The following is a 21752-nucleotide window of genomic DNA, read 5'->3' on the forward strand; positions in this document are numbered from 1 at the left end:
GATGAAGACGTGAGGGCTTCAGGTTACGTAACAAAATGGTGATATTCACTGCCACGACGTGTAAACACAAAACACCGTGCACTGTTTGAAGCCACTACAGCAGTTTTACGCCAAACACAAACGTGTTCAGGGACAAGTTATGGCGGACAACAGCGCCTCCGAGTGGCGTCTCAAAGTCAGTACCGACTGCTCCTACTGAGCTCACCTGCGGCTGAGCACGCAGCTCTCTGCTGCTATCTAGTGACTTTATCCACTTTCATTGTGGTGGCTTTTGTAAACTTTAGGTGAACTGCCTGTCCCAGTGTTACCTTGCTCTAATTAGCTAATTTACTTCCGGTGGTTACACTTTGTCTTACCTGTGGTCTGTTGTCTTCTCTGCTCTGTCCCGTGTGTGTCTGCCTCGAGGTCGAGGACCGGTTGTCTCTGGTCAGGATAACAAACTGTACCAACATTTACTCCGAGTGGGAAAATTACTGAACCAAAAAAAAAGTTTTGTAGAAGTTTGTGGCTGTTTGAGCCGTTAAAAAAGACACGCGGAAGCCAACAGCTCCCGGGCTGTACCGCGCACTGAATGCCGGTAGGGGTCAGTGACGTCATGCAAAGCGGAAAAATAATGGGTCTAAAATAAAAATATTTTTCTCTTTTACTTTTTGATAACAAACCAATTTTTATTCATTTCAGAAACGTAAATAAACAAAACAAAGCATCACTTTTTGATAATTATTTTTTTTAATTTGAAAGCATTTACTTACAACTAACTAAGGCTAACAGAGACGCTGGTCCTCTTCCGGTTCATGAATGTTTTTTTAATGAAATTTAAAAAACATCTGATACAGGATATAGGTCCTCTACATCAGACTCAAAATAATAACAACATACAGAATTTAAACACAAATATATTTTGTTTTTGCTTTTTTGTTTTTTGTCGTTTTATCAGTTTTTCTCTCATTAGTTTGAAGTATGCCTTGGTTTATATTTGTATAGGCTAGTTGTTGACCCAAAAAGTGAATTTCTCACTCATCAGCTTAAAAACATAAAGTGTGTGTGTGTGTGTGTGTACATTATAGAAGAATTTATTGTTTCTGTTGGAACTGAACTTGAATCCTCATTCTTTTGACATACCATATTAGGTGTGTTGTGTTTGAAAGAGAGTGTTCACGTTTTAACGGAGTATTTCATTAGTTAGTTTTTTTGGAATCAATTAAACTGTGTGGGAATTATATATTTTAAACTTTAACTTGTTTCATATCACCTAGGATTACTGTATTTGAGACAGATAATATTAACAGATTATTTCAAATAATGAACCATACACCTTTTCCATTACATTATAGAAGAATTTATTGTTTCTGTTGGGACTGAACTTTAACAATTTACAAGATGTTGGTTTATCTTTTGGCTGAATAAACAGTAACACTGGGTTAATGTGAACAAAAAGAGATGACATTGACATTCATTTAAACTCTTTCAGCTTTGAGACATAAACTCTTGAAGAAAACAGATTCTTCATGATCAACTCAATTAGATTTAAGAGAAGGCAGACAAACAGGAAATAGGAATATTTGTTTATTAGAAAGTAGTCAATTAAGGGTGGAAATGCATTTTAAATCATGAATTATTTAATTATTTAAACAGTTTATTCCTTTTTGTTTTACAATTGTAACATAATCTTCATTTAAAAAGATTAAAACAATATGAAGTTTTTTTTATATGCCAAGAAACACTATAAATTCAAGTTTCAATTGCCAAAAGAGGGATATTGCACGGTCCCAGAAGAAGTAAGCATTTGGGGAAAGTGTTAAAGTTGTCAGGGAGAATGTGAAATGAGGAGCTCAATGAGACACCAGTTTCTCTCTTCAACTGCTACATATGTCCCTGAGCATGGCCCTTGACCCCCAGATGCTCCAAGTGAAGTCAAAACATTCGTATCTGTTCATTGTATGAGTCTCCCCCTTTGCAAATACTCCCTGGAGCTTTAACTATTAGAAAACATGATCACTATCGACTACTATCTCACTACAGTGTTGGCGTCATTTGCCGTCAGTGAAATGATGAGATTACACCTCCTCATGGGGCTTTAGGTCAAGCCCTTAAAGCATCAGTTACATCCAGGCTTGTCAAGTCTGAGCCAACTTGTTACGTAAATGTAATTAGGTAAAAAATAAAACAATAATATTTACAATATTCATCTCAAAATAAGACATCTCCAAACTTATAACCACACTAATTAAACATGTTGCAAAATGAACATTTTGAAAAGTAGTTACTGAAAAGTTATTTCCCATCAGTCAGAGTGCGGGTTAAAGCCTCCTAGTGAGTCATCACAATGTGTCAGTAAATCAAGTAAAGGTGCATTCAGGGTCAATCACAGTGGAACCAAAGTGAAAATAAATACAACATACATACAAAATCTAAAAGTCTAAAACTCAAATTTACTTAGTAATGGCACAAAATCTAAAAGCACAAACAACAGTTCACCCTTATTGTTGTCCAATCTAGATACAGTAGCGATTTGCCATTTACATCCCCGTCCATCAAAGTCTCTGCTGCCATGGTTACACCACTTCAGGAATGCCATCTTTCTGGTTGGAGCTGCTGGCCACATATGATAAGTATCACAGGAGTGGCGCTAGACGTCCAAGGGAACACAGTGATCCCTGGTGAGAACGTCCCCTCCCACTCCTCAGGTGGCACCAGGGACAGCGACACATGAGGACAGCGGGCCGTCTCCTCTCAAGGGGCTGGCAAACTGCAGCAGGGGTCCCAGGAGTTCATTACCAGCACCCTTCACAAAGCATCTGACCCACATTCCCTTTCTGACACATGGGTTATTAATGGCACCCGGCTGTGGTGGGACACGGCCGGCCATTTCTCAATGTACGTGTATAAATAGGTCACTGATGTTGGCACGTGTTGCTCACTTGGGAAGAGATGCTAGCAGCAGACTTTCTTACAAACACACCTGATGGAGAAAGTCAAGGAATTGTTTTTTATTATTATTATTATTATTATTGTCGGCGTTTCCTTTGTTGGTTTCATGGTGGCAATTAATTCCACAGGAAATGAAGGCGTGTCTGGTTCAAGGTGTTCTTTAAGCTTCGTCCATTTCTGCTCCAATTCTTCTTCATAAAGTGCTTCTGTATCATCTTTTGAGTCACAGTTTTAAAAAGTCACATTTTCACCTCTTGGATATCCCATCACTTTTCTTAGAAAACCACCATTAATATAAATAAAAGACGACCTTCCAGGAACTTCCCATCGGACTAGAAGAGCTACTTTGTTAATCGTCCTAGGCTGGATGTAGCCCTCAGGGGTTTCTTGTGGCCTTTGGGGAATTGTCGCAAAACAAAGTCAAAGTTTGCAGTTGTGGACATAGCATAGAAGACGTTGGCTTTGTCTGGTATGAGCAGCTCTGAAAAACAGAAAAAAAACAGGAGCAGGCGTCATAAGAGGCGTTTTCTTTTCTCTGTACTATGTTAAAGATTCATTTCAAGTCACTCTGTTCTCACCTCTTTCCGGAGAGATGACCTGCGACAGGGTGAACTCCCGCCAGTCCATGTGCTCAAGGTGATGCTTTTCCAGTGCCCTCTGAATCACCTGAGCGGTTTTGTCCTGGCTGGTTAACTATAAAACACAGAAGGAAGTTTTTGCTTGAGAAAAACAGTTACAACATTGGTGCATTAACTGGTTGCTTCATTCAAATACTGAAAAAGCAGCACAGCAGTGGAAGAAGTGTGATATTAAAGTCTGCCTCCATTTAGAAATGCAATTGGCTTAAATACGCTTCACTTTGATGGCTGACCTTCACTGTGGAGAATGATTTAAGAGCAGAGTTTGTTCTCACGTTCATCTGCTCAAGTGTCACTATGCACGTGCACAGTCATGTGCAAGAATTAGTTTGTAACATTGCAGCTAGTTTAAATCCAATCTGCCAATTACATCAGCGTGATGTGGAAATTTGCACATATACTGAGTAAGTTTTCACTGAAATAGCATTTGTCCAGAACTTTTGAAATGAAAAATATTTATCTATTCATGTGTTCTTAATTTTTGAACAAGGAGAAGCACAAAATGTTATTTTAATGTTTAATGAAGTCATATGTGGTAACTTGCAGAAAAATTCCTCCAAGCACATTACATGTATAAAACTTAAAACATTTGCAACGTCTTCTTTGAATAAACAAATTAACTCTGTAAAAATACTTCCAATACAACAGCAGATTTGTATTGAAAATAAACAATAACTATCGTTATAAACAATATATTTTTAGATAATTTTGCAAAGCACAAAAAAGTATCGTACAGAGCCCCTAGAAGGAAAAAAAGTTTTTTGGGTGCGGACGCGAAGGTTTCATGCTAAACGTCGCACCTGAAACTTTCTCGTCTATGACTTGCAAGTAAAGCAGCAATGTCCTTATAATGAAATCCCAGGTCAAAATACTAACAAACTAACTCCTGTACTGTTGTTTTCATACATGCCAATACAATAGGCTATTTTCAGGTGCACATGAGAAAAGTTTTCTCGAAACGTTTAATTTAATTTAATTTTTTCCCTCATATCCCTTTAAGGGCTCCGTAGTATGAAGTTCTCAATGCAGAAAAAAACCTTGTTCTGAATGAGGACTTGAACTCACCATGATGCTTTTGTACAGGTTGCCGTTGTTCTGGGACAGGTCCACACTGACCCTGACTATACAGGAGTCCGCCACCTGACGGTTGTACACAGGCAGGGAGGTCATGGACACGGAGCGTTTGTGCTGAGAGGCCTGAGCCGGTTTGGGCCAAGCGCCGCTGCACGACAAGGCCGGAGAGCCGGAGGGAGTGGGGGAGTCTGGAGAGGAGGTCGTGGAGGAGCAGGGCGAGGGCGAGGAAGAGGAAGAGGAGGGCAGAGAGGGAGAGAAGGCCTCCGACACATTGTTGCACGAGCTGTGAAAGGACTGCAGAGGAGGAGAGAGGGAGATGGAGACAAGAGGAAGAGTGCTGATGAGTGGCACTGGAAATTTAGTTATAGCATTTAAACTGAGCATCATTAAACAAACCCCACTCCAGTTCAACCAAGGACCTGCTCAACTGAAACTCCTCTTGTTGAGGACTCACACTAGTTTGTGCAACCCTTTAAAGAGGAGCTTTTGTAAAGGGAGATTATGCAAGATCCCCAGTTTTAAAAGCCATTTATTTGAAAGTCTTCGGGGTTTGTTTGAACACTTAAAATGGGACGATTGTTTGTGGAGTGTAAACAGTGGATGTTGTGCTGCACACAGAGAGCCATTAGATGAAGGCAGAGCATGGCAAAGCTTCAACAAAGACGCTACTGTTCCTGCCATAAAGGACAAAGGATGCAGAGATAACAAGCTTATGAGACAATAAGGCAGATGGACACACACACACAAACAGCTGTTTACCTGCAGCCTGATGGAACAGGCCGAGTTCGGGGAGGAGAGATCCTCCATCTCAGATCCACTGGATCCAGAGGAGGAAACGCTGATCTGGTCAGGAGGGAGTTTCTTAGATCCATCGCTCACTGTCAGGAGACTGAGGACACCAAAGAAGACAGACAGGTTGTTTTTTACAGTACTGTAGAACTCATTTTCATTTCACTGTGGAGCAGCATTGTATACAACTGAATACAGTCATTACACATTTCCATAATTTTTTCTCTTGGGGCAAAAATATTTGTCAGCAAGTACAGTTTGTGTGTTTGATGTTTAAGTGTTATGCGCAGGTCTGTTTACATAGTGAAATGTGCCTCTGCTGTGTGTGTTTGAATATTCAAATCAGAGCCTGGATGGATAATCACCTGGAGAGTTTCTTTGTGAGCGTGCGGTGGCTCCAGATGTTCGGCGAGCAGAGGTCGACCGGAGGCTCCAGCTGTCTCGACAGCTCATAGCTGTAACACAACAAACACAGACACTGACCATCAAACACTGTCACTCCTGGAGAGACAATACACACTGTTCTTTTATTTCTACAACGATGTCATGCAGGCTTTACTGCATGGATTTTGTATCTAACCCCAAAGGAAATTTCCACATTGCAGCCCCAAAGTGTTTAATATGAAATCAATAATCTAGAGTGGGTTTACTAGGACAGCATTGACATTGTGTTAATTAGAGCTAACTGGCTAAAATCGACAGCTGTTGTTGTAACTTAAAAGATCCTTATATCACTTTCTGACAAGATGGGGGGCTAACTGGCCTAACTTCAGGAAACGAAAAGTGATAAACACTGAAGTTGATTAAACCTCAAATGTTGATCAGTAAAAGGAATTAAGTTTAATGCTACAGTATATTCACATTTCCTCTAGTCTGGTAAGTTAAAGAGGAACTATGCAAGTTGGTCGCTTTTCTGCTGTTTTGCTAACCCTCCTCTCGGTCATGTGCATTTGTTTACAATGAAGCCGGCAATAAAATCAATACATGGAGCGGTGGATAACGTTATATAACATAATATATGATGTTACGACGTGTATATCTATGTACTGTCATAAACACAAGATTACGGGTTACGGAGCGCGTTTATGTGGCGGTGCTGCGGAGATGAGAGCTGAGACACCGGGGCGGCAGCCAGGTACTACACTGATGTTGCAAGGTTGGTTTTCAGCCATGAGACGCCAGGTGGAAGACAGAGAGCCTCCGTTCTCATTTGTAACAAGTCACAAGTCATGTAGTTAACTATCACAATTACTCCAGAGCTTTTTAATTAAGGGTTAATGCTTAGTTATGTGGCAATAACAACATCAAATAGCTCCTTTGAGCTGATGTTTGAAAAAGGGCTGATATCAAACTGATATCTAATATGATGTAAACAAAAACAAAAAAACAAAAAAAAACAATAAGAATAAGAATGGTGAAATATTACACTGTGATTTTACCTGAGAAATCAGTCATAAATCTAATATCAGACCCTTTGAGGCCTTTAAAATGTACAGCCAAGAATCCATGAACTGGTTTGACCATAAGCTGCAACACTACCACAGTTCAGTCATGTGAATGTTTGCACTTTAAACGTCAAACCACTAGTTCTTTATGACGGCGCTCCAGCTGTGACAGGATTACATCCAAGCCTCATCTGATAACAAGCCCTGATTATCTGGCCATGTGCCAAAAGAGGAGCTGAATATAACATAATTACCACATATATTATGTAACTAACAATTTTTTATTGGGCTTATATCAGGCTTTGTTCTACTGAGGAATATAAAATATATTTCCACCTCACCTCTCCTGGTCAGTGAGCAGCTTGTGTCCCTGCAGCCAGGCAGCGATTCTGGGGTGATGGGGCAGGTTGTACTGGCAACAGGAGACCTGCAGCAGACGGATCTGTGACAGCACCTCAAACTCCTGCAGGCAGAGACAAATATGTATAAACAGAGTGACAGAGGCTGCAAGGTGTACTGTAGCACTTCTTGTTATCTGTGGTTGCATAATCTGCTTTGAGCAACGAAAGATGCAGCACCAAACTATGAACCATTAAAAGGCTGCGATGGCCCTAACTAAACCCTTTACTTGTAAAAGTTAAAAAGCAAAAAAAAAAAGCTTTCAGCAGGTTATTCACTAAAAAACAAGTGTCAGAAAATGTTCAACCTGCTCTGTTTACTCTGAAAGTGCAAACACAGTGTACACACCCAAACACACGCATGTGCTGACATAGGCTACTGATTGTTACGTGGACACCTATATACTTTGTTTTTGACTACTGTGGGAAAAAGCAGAAATAAAAGAGATGACACAAAGAGGAACCACTTACCCTCCTCCTTTTCTCCAGATTTATCAACCCACCCTGTCAAAGGAGAACATTTAACACCATTTATTTATTGCATTTTATAAATGATTAAATATACTGGTTCAATAAATGAACAAAACACAACAGTGATACTTTACTCCAACATTGCCTACTGGAAAATTTAGTAAAAAGCTGCTGTGATTGTGACTTTATATTTCACATAAACATGAAATATTGATATTTTTATTATAAATATATGATGTACCTCCAAAGTGTCTGGCAGAGCAGTGTCCAGCATGGTGAGGACGGTCAGATATGTACCCAGGTAAGGAACCACTCCACTGGAGGTACTCTGTAAAGAAACATCAGAGCACACAGTCCTTTAGTCGTACAGTGGTTTCCTGTGCTACTGTATCTACTCAGCTCTGCGTTTAAATCCAGTCATTGTTTATTTTCCTCATTTTTTAACTGTATTGAATAGGTTGAGATCAGGCGGCACGTCCCCGTTAGCAGCACCATGGGTTAATGTTACAGCCCTGGAGAATGTGCATATGACTTATAAAAGACCCCAGTTAAGTCTATTATTACTGTCCTATAATCCTGGTGATGTGAAGCCATTTGAAACTTGTTGAGCACCGAGCGAGGTTAAAGATAGGTTTGGGTCTCTGCCATGTCAGAGACACTCCACCCACACTGTGGGAAATTGGCCCTTGCATGGTTTTAAGAGTTGTATAATATGAGAGGGACTTTGCGTGTGTCCATTTAAAAAGTTGAAATTAACCCTGCTGCGAGTAAAATGATCCCACGACAATAGCACATGGTAAAGAGGATCAGATTTTGAAGCATTATCACTGTAAAATAGCACATTTACTGCTGCATGAAAAAGGGCGTTCTTTTAGTGCCTCAGTTGAATTAGACCTCAGTGATATATGGCTCTGGGCTCCATGTCCTGTCTTCAAAACATGTCAACTCTTTTCTCATCTGGGGGTATGGCTTACCATCTGTCTGGGGACCGGACACCGCTTGGATATCTTTGGAGAAATGTTATCCACAGTCGCTTGGCCTCCGTCCTGTCAGAGCGGGTCAGACAGAGCTATATTCAGTGGAGTGTTACAGGCACATACACTAATGTGCACTGACCCATCATTAAAATAATCTAACATGATTTTAGGTCACAGCTGCATGGGTATGTGCGTCTATACGGTCAGATATATAAATGCACACAAGCATGGACAATGTGTCTTCAACTATATCATGTTCAAAAATGTCCTATGAAGCAAATTCTTCAATGCATGAATAGGTTATATTACACATTAACCTGGACATCCTGTGAAAGGGAGAGAGGCCACTTCCAAGCCTCTAAAGTCTTTGTGTGCACTATCTGTTATTGGACACAGCAAATAGACTCATGTGTATGACTGATTGTGTGTGCATAGATAAAAGTTTCCCTCATAAAAGGCAACGCCTGAATGCAACTACAATGGAAAGTGTAAAGGAGGAGAGGAGCAAGATCCGATGAAGAATCTCTTTAAACTTTTTTGTGTAGGAGCACATTCTGGTGTAGGTTGTGTGGTCGCTGTGTACAAATAACAGTGGTAATCTATTGACTTTAGAGTCCTTTCACTGTAACTAAACACAAGACGCCTGTGACGCAGTTGCCTAAAGGAGACTACATAACAGAAAAAAAAGGGAACACAATGTGCTTGAGGCGTCTAGTTTTCCATTAACACACTGTAAATATTAACTGAAAAATGAATCTTTTTTAATAATTAAGGAAAAAGGCTCTTCCAATCCATGTACGGTAAGACAATGATTTCCAAATATGTTTCTAATGACATTACTATGTAGACGTAAGAATTCTGGTGGAAAATATTGACAGCATTAATGATTCAATTTGCCTTCCGATCACTGAAGGATTTTTTGCTGGGTCTTGAAGTATATGTAGCAGATGCAGCAGGCAGACCCACTTGCATTGGTAAACATTAACCCATAATTGCAAAGATGTGTTAAACATGAACCATGCACATTTCTTATGGAAATGTATTGGTATCTTTCCTCCCATCAGTCACTTCTATGAGGCATACACAGTATTTGTATTTTTATGACTGGCATCACCACATAGCAATTTCCACTTAACAGGTCGACAGCTGTGTAGCTACAGTATTGCTGCTAACACTATCATGACTATGGTTGTCTATGAGCTGTTCCCATAACAGAGTGGCTTAGCTAGCTTAGTGGCTAAGTAGCATAACTAACAGAGAGTTATCTGGTACAAAAATCTAATTACTGTAGGTGACAACCATGAGTTTGCTAGCCAATGCTACTGTAGTTGTGTGTGGACTACGGCTGTGACTTGCATGAGTGGCAATTCTTACTAATATGCAACTGTGACAACTATATTGTGAAAATTATATATAAAGTATATAGCCTAATAGAAAAAAGATGGCACACATTAAATGATGCTGGTGTGGGATATAGCTATATAAATATTTGGCGCTAAATTGGAAACATTACATTATTATCAACACAAAGCACCAATTCTCACATGCTCACTTAGTTGTTGACTCTCTTACATAAGAGTGTAGGTTCCTGACCTATGCATCTCAGGGTTAACACTGTAAACAATGAAGTAGACGTAGGCTGTTTTTTGTGCAACAAACTGTTTTCTTCTCACCTCCACCAGCAGCTCTCTGTTGGTTAGCACACAGTTCTCATCAGGGAAGGTTTCACAGAGGTTATTAAACGTGGACATGCTGTCTCTGCAAAAAGAACAAAGGCAATAGTTAGCAAATATGGAGCTATTTAATCCGATGTAAGATGTATTAATAATTAACTCTAATTCACAATAACCTGTGTTTTTACATTCCACATCTTAGATACGGTCGATGCCCAGATGCTTAAACTCATAAAAGAGGACAAACATGAAGTTATGCTTCACTTGACCTTGACATTATAATAGCTTACTACAACATTCACAATCTGACACTGAGAATATAGGTCACACGAAAGCTAGACATTTGCTGACTCGCTCCATAAAATTTATACTAAATTGCAGTAGATGAGGGTTCAACGCCCTCAATTAAAGAACAATTACATAAAACACTATATAAATATAACCATAGAGATGGACTTTAGAAATGACTATAACCCAACTTTACCTGTTAACAGCTGCCCAAGTCTTTCTCAGCCTGTAAACTGCATTAGACTGAAGGGCTGACAGGATCGCCTTGAGAGAGGAGAAGTTCTTCAACTGACGACAGTCCTGGAGAAGAAACGAGTGGCGTTCAGGGTTCAGTGAATTTCAAATTAAATATTGCAGTAATCATGTTCTGTGCTGATGATTGTTCTCTTTAATCAAACGCTAAGGAGTTAATGAGGTTCTTATGAAATGTTGGACTGGAAACCTGCACTCAGATTCTGTGTGCAGCCAAATCTTTAGTCCCTGTGGCATTTTCACTGACCTGTGCCACTCTGATCCACTTCTCTATGATGCGAGCCCTTTGCACTGGTGTAGTGGGAGGCCGGCAGGAAGAAGTGGGACTGGACCTGGGGTCTGTCGGCTGGCAGAGTAGAGACGTGATGACCTGGTTGGTGACGGTATTGAACTGTGCAATTGTGGCCCGAATGGTGGGGGACATGTTTTCCTTCTTGTCTCTTTGAGACCATATACAGCCCAGACACTGGCAAGGCACCACTTTGACGAACAGAGCCTGAAAACGGCATGAGAACCAATTATGAGCCATAAATCATCTACGTAAAAACATGTTAATGTGGAATTTGTGTATAAAATATCCTGTTACGTACAGAATCAATGCGGGTGAGCTGTTCAGCGATAGCTGAAGCAGAGAAATCCATGATACCGACTTGATCCAAAGAGTTTTCACATCCTGAATCCTCATCTCCAGACCCCTCCTCCTGTTCCAGACCTGTCGGGGCAGCTTCTGAACAAACACACAGAGCAGGAATCAGGAAAAAAGTGAGCATGGCTTTTTCACATTGTTGAATTCACTATGATGATCGTTTGGCAAAGGGTTTATTGCCATCGATAGTGTTGTGCAGGGGAGGGTCACCTTCTTTCTGGAACCTCTTAAGCAGAGCCTCAGCTTGCCCAGCCAGTGAGCAGAAGTTGGGCTGACTGTGCATATCGTCATGCACCGCAGAGCTGATCCTCAGGTGATCCAACAACAGCGTAAGTGCCAGGTGCACAGGAGGATCCCTAAAGTCCTCGCTGTACTCATCCAGCCATGTCTGGACAAAGGCCAACAGAGGGCTGTGGAGGAAGTTGAAGAGTCATTACATTTTAACTATTTGAACTTTTGAACACTTTAAACCAGAGCAGAGAAGTACAAATTAACCTGATGAGAGTTCAACAGGACTTTGTGTAAAGTTGATCAAGGGAAGACTCGTCCACCTACCTCCTGTAGCACCCACTGTTGTCGAGATCAGCGGCAGCATTCTCTCTGTAAGAATGAAAACAGGTTCAAAAAGATGTAAAGAATAAAAAAAGCCACAGTGCACTTTTTTTAACTATTATTTGTCCCTGCCCTGTCACCATGCTAACCCTGACCTCTAGTCTTACCAGCCACAACCTAAAACCACTCAATTGTTGTTGTTGCTGCCCTCAACATAATGAGTACCTGCTAGGTACTTATTATTACTTCAAAGCTGAGAGGAGCGGGCTGCTTAGTCAGGGAAACCATGTACAAAAACACCCTTACACAACATGGTGACTCTGTACGTATCAAACTATTTCTCAACCCAACGCAGTAAATGAACGCACAGAACTAAAAGTAAAACCTTGTGTCATTTTGACATTGCTACATCCAGTCGCCCTGTAGCTTAACTTGGCACAGAGACTGGAAACACTGGTTACAGCTGACATGGTCACAGTGTTGTACGCATTTTGACAGATAAGTAGGCTAAATGAGATATAAGGCATTGATAAGAGAGTTTTAGAGTTACAAGCAGGGAGGCAGGTTTCTTTTGACAGAGCTGTTTCCACCTGTTTACATGCTAAGGCTGAGCTAAGCAGAGCTGCTGCCATTTGACCGATATCTACAATACACACAAGAGAGTGGTTTCAATCTTCTCATCTAACTCTCATGAGGAAGCAAACGAGTGTATTTGGCAAAATGTCAAACTTTCTCCGCACGAGAGACGACTTCAGACACTGACAGAGGAAAGTACCTATGAAAGAGCAGCTCTATGAGCTTGGAGGAGCTGGTGAAGGTTCTGTAGGTGGAGAGGAAGATCTTGCTGTAATCCTGCTCCTGGCAGCCGGGGTCCAGGAGATGAGTCACCAGCAGCTCCAAGGTGGCGGCCTTCAGGCGCCGCACCTTGCAGGTTCGGTACTGGACGAACGCGCTGGTTGCATTTTTCTCGTTTGGGTTTGGGGCGGTAGGGACGGGCTCCCGACGCAGAGTAACCCCGTACACCGCGCCGTCCTCGACCTCCTCACCCCACTCCTGCACTGGGTTCTGTTGGGTGTAGAGGTGGATACAGATGTTTGAGTTTAAACATACACTTCGAAAGAGGAGCTGCCATCCAGACAGTGTCTAGAAAATATACAGATACGGGTCTGGTACACAAATATATATCTAGTAGTGTTAATGCTAACAACAGTAGGGTCAGAGGTTGAGCCACGAGGAGGTAAAAATAGCTGCAAACCTCCATGACCAAACTGTCTGATGTAGGCACGCACAAACAAGTGACACAACACCACTGAGGCACACACTGATCCCATGTGAACCACAACAACTACGTAATATTCACTTATACTCATAACCACAGATCAAAGCCTATAATGACTGCACAAACATGTTAGTGTGCAATTATCAGATGCTCATCCATGAATTTCCTCGAATTTTGGACCTGCACAAGAGTGTTTATGGACAAATATGGGATTACGAAAAGGTTAGTGCATCGATGCAAAACACCAGAACAAGTGCAAAATGTCAGATGTTTTCCTGCTTCACCAACGCTCTTCCTCCAATAACCAATAAAAAAGAGCATTGGAGGACTGTCGGCCAGCTCAGCGCCAAGTGTCCTGATTTATAACATACGGGTTCCATTACATATTCAGACAAGAACTCGTTTGATCTCAGTGAGAGCTTTCAATCAGTGTTGTAGCAACAGCTCCTCCAACAGCACTCGATGCAACGCACACAGAGTAACCGGGTTTATCCAGTGTGAATGCCAAGCACCTTGTTCAGTCTTTTCTATTTGAGAACAAGATTGTTATAGTGGCATAATGAGTCAGCAGCTGCTTCATACAATTTATAAGAGGCTGGTCAAAGGACGCCACTGAACAGTCTGTGGTCTGTATGTTTGACAACATACAAAGAGCCTGTGAGCATGGACTTAAATTAACTCTTCAGTGTTTTGGTATTTTACTCCCACGGAGTCACTAATCTTGTGCAAAATACATCAAAAAAAGAACAAAAATCAAAGAAACTGAGGTCATTATACTTCCTTTAGGCACCCTTAAACTCCACGCCCCCAGTTTGTAATACAGGCTGTTAATATTTCTTTTATTCTCCAAGCCCCAGCTGCGATTACAATGACATCACTGTCAGACTTCACAAAGCTCCTTAAGAGCAACAGCAGACATTATACATCTGTTTTCACACGCTGGACAGAACTCAAGAGACGAAAACTGAACCTCATGTGCAGAATCGGTCCAATGTCCCTTTAATTGCTTTTTCGAGTTACACAATCCTGGACGTCAGTAACAGCTCTTGCATGACTAATGTCTAATCCATCTGGTTTATATGCAAATGTTTTTTTCAAATCTTCCCTGGAGTCAAAGCAAGTAGATATTCAATATCTACCCCCAAAGCTTTATTCAGCACAGAAAATAAAGTGCGTCATGAGCTTTTTAGATCCAAGTCGTTCTCCACCACTACTCATGATCTTGCATCATTTCAGTTTTCTTGAGGACAGTTTGTATCTAAAATCATGTCTGGACAGTTTGGGTGCACAGCGAGCAGCTACATTCTGCAGAGTGGACGGAGGAAACTGTGTGGGCTCACGGCAGCAGTTCAAAAATGTAATCGTCTACATGAGAGGGCTTACATCATCTTATGCAAATGATTATTTAAATGTCTAAGACGTCTGCTAGTGTTAGCCAGTATCACACAAACCCTATTGTCCCCAACAGAAACTACAATCGTTTGGTGGCCACACACACACAGACGGGAAACTGTGCCCTGTGTCCTACTCGGTGTCAGTGGTGGTGCTTAGCACAACTGACTCATCGAGATCAACCACACTGTTGTTGGATTTACCTGCCGGCCACAGTGGTATCAGGTCTCACGAAACGCCACTATGAAAAGCACATGATGGAGCAGCAAGAGAAGGGAAGTAAACTTAGTCATAGTCTTCTTGACCTTCTGCAGCAGCAGTTTGTGCCTCCCATGGATTAAGAGCAAACGTGGATGTATCTTTGGAAAAACTTGGAAGGTCACTGAATGCCTCTTACCACTGCTCTGGGGGAGCAACTCCACAATAAAACAGATCCTTAACCCATTTCTCAAGCAGTGCCTCCCCAGAACAGCTGCAAATAAACATGTTGTCTGCAACTGGGACCATTTAGGAAAAAGAAGCACATTTATACTTTGCATGCGGTTTAAAAAAACAAAAAAAAGTGCACAGACATAATGCATTTTCCAGTTTGCACCAAAAATAAGTTGGAAATCTTTTTTAACTGAGACGGTTTCAGGATTAGTCATTGCCCCTCGAGTTTTTCATAGACTGTCTGGACTGGTATCTATGTGTGACTTGGAGGTAATGGTAACACATGAGAGGCACAAACTGGCTCCAGATCTGCTGCTGCTGCCTCAGTACAAACAGCCTGTGGACTGCACACAGAAAACATACAATAGCCTACATAAAAATGAATTTTTACACACACACACACAGTAAACTGCAGGAGTCAGCTCAATAGGACTTATAGATCCTGGGGTGTCTTTACAATACACGAACATTTTTGCATTACAGAGCATTGATCTGTCCTGTTTGTGTCAGTGGAAATAAATTACACAACAAAACCAGGCCCCTCTGTACTGATCAGTTGAGTTATTGATCTTGGATCATATCACACTCACCATAGTCAGCTCCCATTTTCCCATCTCGTCTGCTCGGCTATGGAGTGCAGCTTTCCATCATGACAGGAACTGCTGGACTGAAATTCAACTTCCACCGTGAGGAGAGCACCCAGTCTAAGGCTGCATGTCGAAATAAGTATAAAAAACGCCTTTTTAGTTTCTTAACGAGGACTACATGGACGCGCCTGTTATTACAATCACAAAGAGGATTTTTCACCGCGGAGAACTCGTCACATTTTACACCCTCATACAAAAGTGTTGGCTTGTTCCCATGTGTCGGTCGGTGTGTGTCACAGCGGCCACGGACCAGGAGCAGCGGAGCGCGCACGGAGCCGAGCGGACACACCGATACCTGCGCCGGGTTCCCTGCTGACAGTGGAGCAGTGAGCACCGGGGCCGAAACTCCCACTGCTTTATAGTGGGAGGTGACTTTCTGCTGGAAGTGTTGACTGGGGGGGAGGAGTGTGAGGGTGTATGTGTGTGTCACTCTGCGTGGGTGCTTTGGCTTGTCCTGTCCATGCTTGTCCCACATTTTCAATGAATAATTCACCCTTTTTCTCTGGAGATTTACCAGCAGCACTGGAGTTGTTGTTCTAGACTCAAGCAGTTAGATTAGTTAGTTTAGCATAAAAAAGTGGGAACTGCAGGCCTAAAATCTGCCAGCACATGACTAAATAACACATAAGATCTCATTTCTAACCTATAATTAATTAATTAAAAGTAGGCTATAAATATTAGGGGTTTGCAAGAGACTGAGATTTATTAGCAAGAGCTGTTCAAATTTAATGGTTTTTCAACCAACTAGAAAGTAAATAGAGTGTTTATATTCATTAATCAGTTTATTTATCATGGACAAGTATGCAGACACTGTTACATCTAATTAAAGTGCCAACAAATAAACAGGCTTTTCAACCATGGCTGTGTATAGTGTAGCCTATTTTCCCAGAAACCCACACCTTTGAGATTTTGCTGGGCAGAAACAGTGTGAATTATTTTCCTTTAATTAGACAACATTTGAGTAAGAGTCCGATTATCTGACCGTGTGGAATCTGCTCTTTATTATTTCATATTATATTCCTGACAGAAAAATATATTCCGACCACGCTTGGTCCAAATGCATGTTTGTTTTCGTCTGGCGCAGAGGTCTGGGGCAAAGGCAGGTTACACAGTGGACAGGTCATCAGTCCATCACAGGGTCAACATATTATATAGAGACAAAACAGTCTCACATTTACAACTATGGGCAACTAAGAGCCACCATTCCACTTAATGTGCATGTCTTTGTACCGTGGGAGGAAGTTGGAGAGAGAGAATCAAGACAGGCACAGGCAGATCATCCAAACTCCACCCAGAAGTTTGGATCAAACCCAGAACTTTCTTGCTTTGTGGTGTAGCCTACAGCTGTGCCACTGCCACACCTTGTGTTTTAGATTTTGATGTCACAAAGTTGTGTCACAAACATGTGTGTGCAAATAAAAACTTAAACTCAGATTGAGCACAAAGAAACAGTCTTCTTCACCAGATGAAGGTGAAAAACAACCTGTTACACAGTCCATTCAGTGACACTCCCACAAATGAAGGGCAACGTTACAAATAAACTTAGTTTTGAGTGGAGGGGGGGGGGGCTGGTTCAAAGACAGTGTTATTTACCTTTCCTGGAGTCTGTTTATTCCAAAGGCTTCAACTTAACTCCCCTTTTCACCTGCTGTCCCCTGGGTCAGTTGTGGGGCTTCATAAAAATAGAAAAACTCAAGGAAAGAATAGTGTCAGTGGGATCACATGTCCACTTGTCCCCTATACTGATCTGTGACACTGATAAAATGACGAAGGTTCATGTGTGAGATCATGTCATGGGTACTGCAGATTTCTATCTCTTACACAAGGTTTCCAGATAATCATTAGTTGCATAAAGAAATATTATTGAAGGAGAGAGTGTGGTAAGATGAGCCACTTTTCATATTCAGGATCACTACATCAAGACAATTTTTGTTGCTAACTAACATATCTGCATATATTTCAGGATGTTGTGCATCCCTACAAACAGACAGAATGAGTGTAAACATGACTGTTTTGATAATATAGCATGTCAAAAAAAGGTGATCTCAGGGCGGCATTTATAGCTCACTTGGTAGAGCTGCCGCCCCATGTTGAGGCTACAGTCCTCACTGCAGGCAGCCCCGGTTCGAATCCAAAAGCATACTTAGTGTAATCATAAACATCCAGAATCATGATTTAATAACGAGGGCATATAAATACATGTACAGGGCAGGTGGCTCAACTTACCCCAGAGCTACGGTATTGACTTTATTAGTCCCCACAGCTAAAATGGTGCACTTTCATGCATGGTTTACTACATCATGTTGTAGCTCATTGATACCACAGTTGATGTATAAAACAAATGTATAATTCTCACTTTTGGTCCAAACACAATTCTCATGAAACTTGTGATCGACTGAATTCACTTTTGATAGTGAAAAATGTTTTTTTGGACATAAATGTCAAACCAATTTATCCATGTGGTTCTTACTGACTCCATGAAATGATCCCTTGCTCCTAAATATTTGGTCACATGCTCAATTTTTCTTATGGTTTCCTAGAATTAAGGGGTACCCCAGTCTCCCCTACTGATATTTGCATTTTAGTAAGGTGTTGATTATCAAAAACAAATCTTTTATGAAGAAAACTTCTTAAGGTTTACATGTTTTAAATATTTCTTAAAGAACCAAAGGTGGTTTTGAGTGTTTTAGCTTTGTTGTTTAGAATGATACTATTGGTACTGTAGGCTACATTGATAATATTAATAATAATTCAAAGCAAAAAAACAAACATTTATTTTATTTTGCATAACTTTTAATCAAAAGAGTGAAAGTTACACCACCAAGACCTGGTTCAAATTAAGACAACCCTCAACATTATTATTTGATGACATACACTGATGAAGATGACTTTTGTTCTTCCACTACTTCTCCTGGTGTTGATTATCTGCTGTGCATCAGCTCCTGCCCCCCTCTCTTTCTCTTACAATAAATGGACTGCATTATAAAGCACTGTTCTAGTCTAGTGACTATTCAAAGCGTCATAATACAAGTCACATTCACACATTCATATAGTTTGACAGTATCTTGTCCACAGACATCCGGACACATGCACTGGAGGAGCCGGGGATGGAACCTGCTCTACCCTCTGAGCCACAGCTGTCCACATACAGCTGCGTGTGTGTGTTTTTCTTTTTTCTTTTCTTTTCTTTTCTTTTTACAGTCATAACAACTTGTGGTCTTTGATCACTGTCCTATTTCATCTCTTCACCCCACTCTACGAAAACCACAATTTAATAAGACCATGACCCAGGTTACCTGTGATTTAGTCTGATGGGTGTGTTTATATTTCGGGCAGTCTGACCTACTTGGCACCAAACTTTCTGAGAATGCTTAGGTTTTCTATGAAAGATCACCGTTCTTTCCTGTATGTGACATTTTGCCCTGCGTCATCCTCACAGCTGATGGACACTCTTTTCCTTCCGTTCCAAGTGAAGCGCACCAACCAAAACAATACATGCTCAAGTTAACACTAAATATTTAGATTTTGGGTCACAAGTAATGTATTGAATATTCATACATCACACAGCATGAGGGTCTTATTTAAATCTTCTGTCGTCACAATACCACTGAAACAGCCAACGCGAGTGACGCTCACGTTTCCTATCTGTCCAAGATCTTGGCGCAGGTTTAATTTCCATCCTTTATCCACAACAATTCCTTTACTTTAAGGTGTGGCTCATCCCTCGAGTGTCTCTCATTGTTGATAGTGATGGCCTCATATTTTAGCCTGGTCTGTAAACTTAACACCAAACAGTATTGAACTCCACCTACAGCTGAGTGAAGGTCAGGGGTCATAACCTGATTCTAGTTTTTATGACACTTTAAGTAAGAGTCTGTTTTTTTCCTGTGAGGTTGAACATGTTTCAGTTGAGTTGAGGGAAAACTTTGACCTTGTTTCACTCAGCTAGCAGCTCTGTACTTTGCTTTTAGGAAACAGCTAACGTCAGCATGCTAACACTGAGTTTTATCAGGAACAATGTTTAACATGTTCACAATCTTAATATGACATTTTATTAGCATTTACTAATAAGCATTAGGTACAATAAGCAAAAAGCTATGTATTTGGTCAAAAACTAAGACATATGTAGACATGGTGGTGATTCTACAGAAAAAGTAAAGGGCTGAACTTTTTCATGTGCATGTCGGTGGCAGATTGTTTGGCAATCCATCAAATAGTTATTGAGATATTTCAGTTTGGACCAGTCAGGGTTGTGAACTAAACTAAACTCATGGTGCTGGCATGATACAGGCTTCATACTGAGTGAGTATGTCGGTCTCTTTACACTGTGAGAGGCTCAAGAGCAGCAAGGAATTTTCATGTCTGCTCTGCTCGCCTGTAAGGGAATACAGTCTCCTCTTTGGATGCTGGCAGCCACAGAGAAGCATTTATTACAGACTTGTGGTATCTAATATCATATGTCGGCAAGGAACAATGAGCCCCGGCACCCCTTAAGCTAGAAATACAAACCAAAAATCTTGCACAATTCGTGGAATTCAAGCATTTGGTTTCTGGATTCAGGAATTCAAAGACTTCAGAGAAAAGCTGACGCACAACAGCGGTGGTGAGGAATGCAGACAGACGGTTCTTTATCAACACAGCACAAGAGACAAATACCTTTTAAACCTCTCAGCATTCATGAGCCCCATGACTGGAGCTGGAGCTGGAGCTGGAGCTGGAGCTGGAGCCTTTATGGCAAAGCATAAACATAAAGTGTGTCAATGACAGAGTGTTCGCCTCCTCAGCACATTTGGATTCACCCTAAACAGCCAGATACTGAGTCACAGGCAACGGCAACAACAGAGCTTAAAGGGCACTGGATTTAAATTTCCCTAACATGTTATATATAACATTAACATACACATTTCATACACGTACATATACCTACATACATACACATAGAAAGAATGTAGATAAAATAGGAGCACAAATGTAAAAATAATACATAAAATGTATTAGAAACTGGAATAATTTCATATATATGCTTATAAGATACATACAGTATATATGTATCTCTATATATACATGGCCTTGTTTCAACATATATACTGTATATATGACTTGTGTCAACATATTTATTTATTTATTTTGCCTACTATATATATTATACATCATATATACATGTTTGCAACATGTCATAGCCTACCATTTAAAAATCATCAATGTATTTTAAAAAATATATTATAGGTATATTATATTATAGATATTATAATATATTATAAATATAATCCTTTATTCAGAAAATGTGTATTGCGATAATAATATAAGGACTATAAGATAGGAACACATACTGTATGTTACCTATTCCATTTCTGTGTGGGTTCATATGTCAGCCAGAAACAAACCTATTATAAATGCTAATGTTGCTCTTTGTCTGTTGGACGTGTAAATAGGCAAACACAGATTCACCGTATGATGTAGCCTATATATCCTATCCATATCTTACTGTAAGTGAGTGTGTGTCACACATATGGAACAAGAATCTGGACCAAAAATAACATAAACATCCTTCCAGAGGAACAGGGTCAGTCTCTGACCCCTGAGATTACTGGTATGGGAGCTAAACCAGAGGAGCAGATGCAGTGGGTTGAATTTCCCGTCAGTGACCTTCTTCACAGCTTTTATCTAACACAAAAAATGATTGTAATGGACACATACTGAGGTATCACCAAAGGAGTGTTTGGCATGTTTTTGGGGTTGCCAGGGTCATAGTGGCACATATCAAGTGCATGGCAGTCACTGTGAAGGACCGCAGCACTCCAGCTGATGACTCAACCACTCAGACTATTCAGGTGTTGTCCATGGAGACCGGACTGAAAGAAACCCTCA

The 21752-nt window shown here is 40.8% G+C and overlaps 1 protein-coding gene across 2 annotated transcripts; it reads right to left on the bottom strand.

Annotated features, from left to right (window-relative positions):
• Window positions 1-3019: 3019 nt before the first annotated feature.
• On the bottom strand, window positions 3020-16141 carry rgl3b (ral guanine nucleotide dissociation stimulator-like 3b). 2 transcript variants are annotated; one of them, XM_085784917.1, is made up of 17 exons: window positions 15828-16141; window positions 12910-13199; window positions 12138-12182; window positions 11793-11992; window positions 11527-11648; window positions 11184-11432; window positions 10881-10984; window positions 10397-10481; window positions 8721-8792; window positions 7988-8074; window positions 7747-7779; window positions 7219-7340; window positions 5798-5887; window positions 5403-5532; window positions 4635-4937; window positions 3510-3624; window positions 3020-3412 (listed from the first exon to the last, which is right to left on the bottom strand). In XM_085784917.1, exons 1-17 carry the CDS (start codon window positions 15849-15851, stop codon window positions 3273-3275), a joined length of 2211 nt encoding a protein of 736 aa, XP_085641043.1. In that variant the 5' UTR covers window positions 15852-16141; the 3' UTR covers window positions 3020-3272. The 2 variants fall into 2 exon arrangements, with proteins under 2 accessions (XP_085641043.1, XP_085641042.1); XM_085784916.1 differs by having other exon boundaries at window positions 11527-11663.
• Between the last annotated feature and the right edge of the window lie 5611 nt (window positions 16142-21752).

This window comes from Trachurus japonicus, chromosome 8 (assembly GCF_045865225.1).
Source record: "Trachurus japonicus isolate A0001 chromosome 8, Traja_1.0".
NCBI classification, from domain to species: Eukaryota; Metazoa; Chordata; class Actinopteri; order Carangiformes; family Carangidae; genus Trachurus; species Trachurus japonicus.

Excerpts from the sequence above, each read along its gene's own strand:
- rgl3b (XM_085784916.1), bottom strand. The coding sequence starts at position 15,851 with ATGGGAAAATGGGAGCTGACTATG. Across the intron at positions 11,993-12,137 it reads AACAGTGGGTGCTACAGGAG|CCCTCTGTTGGCCTTTGTCC; the intron begins GTAGGTGGACGA and ends CTTCCTCCACAG. Across the intron at positions 8,075-8,720 it reads GTCCGGTCCCCAGACAGATG|AGTACCTCCAGTGGAGTGGT; the intron begins GTAAGCCATACC and ends GTTTCTTTACAG.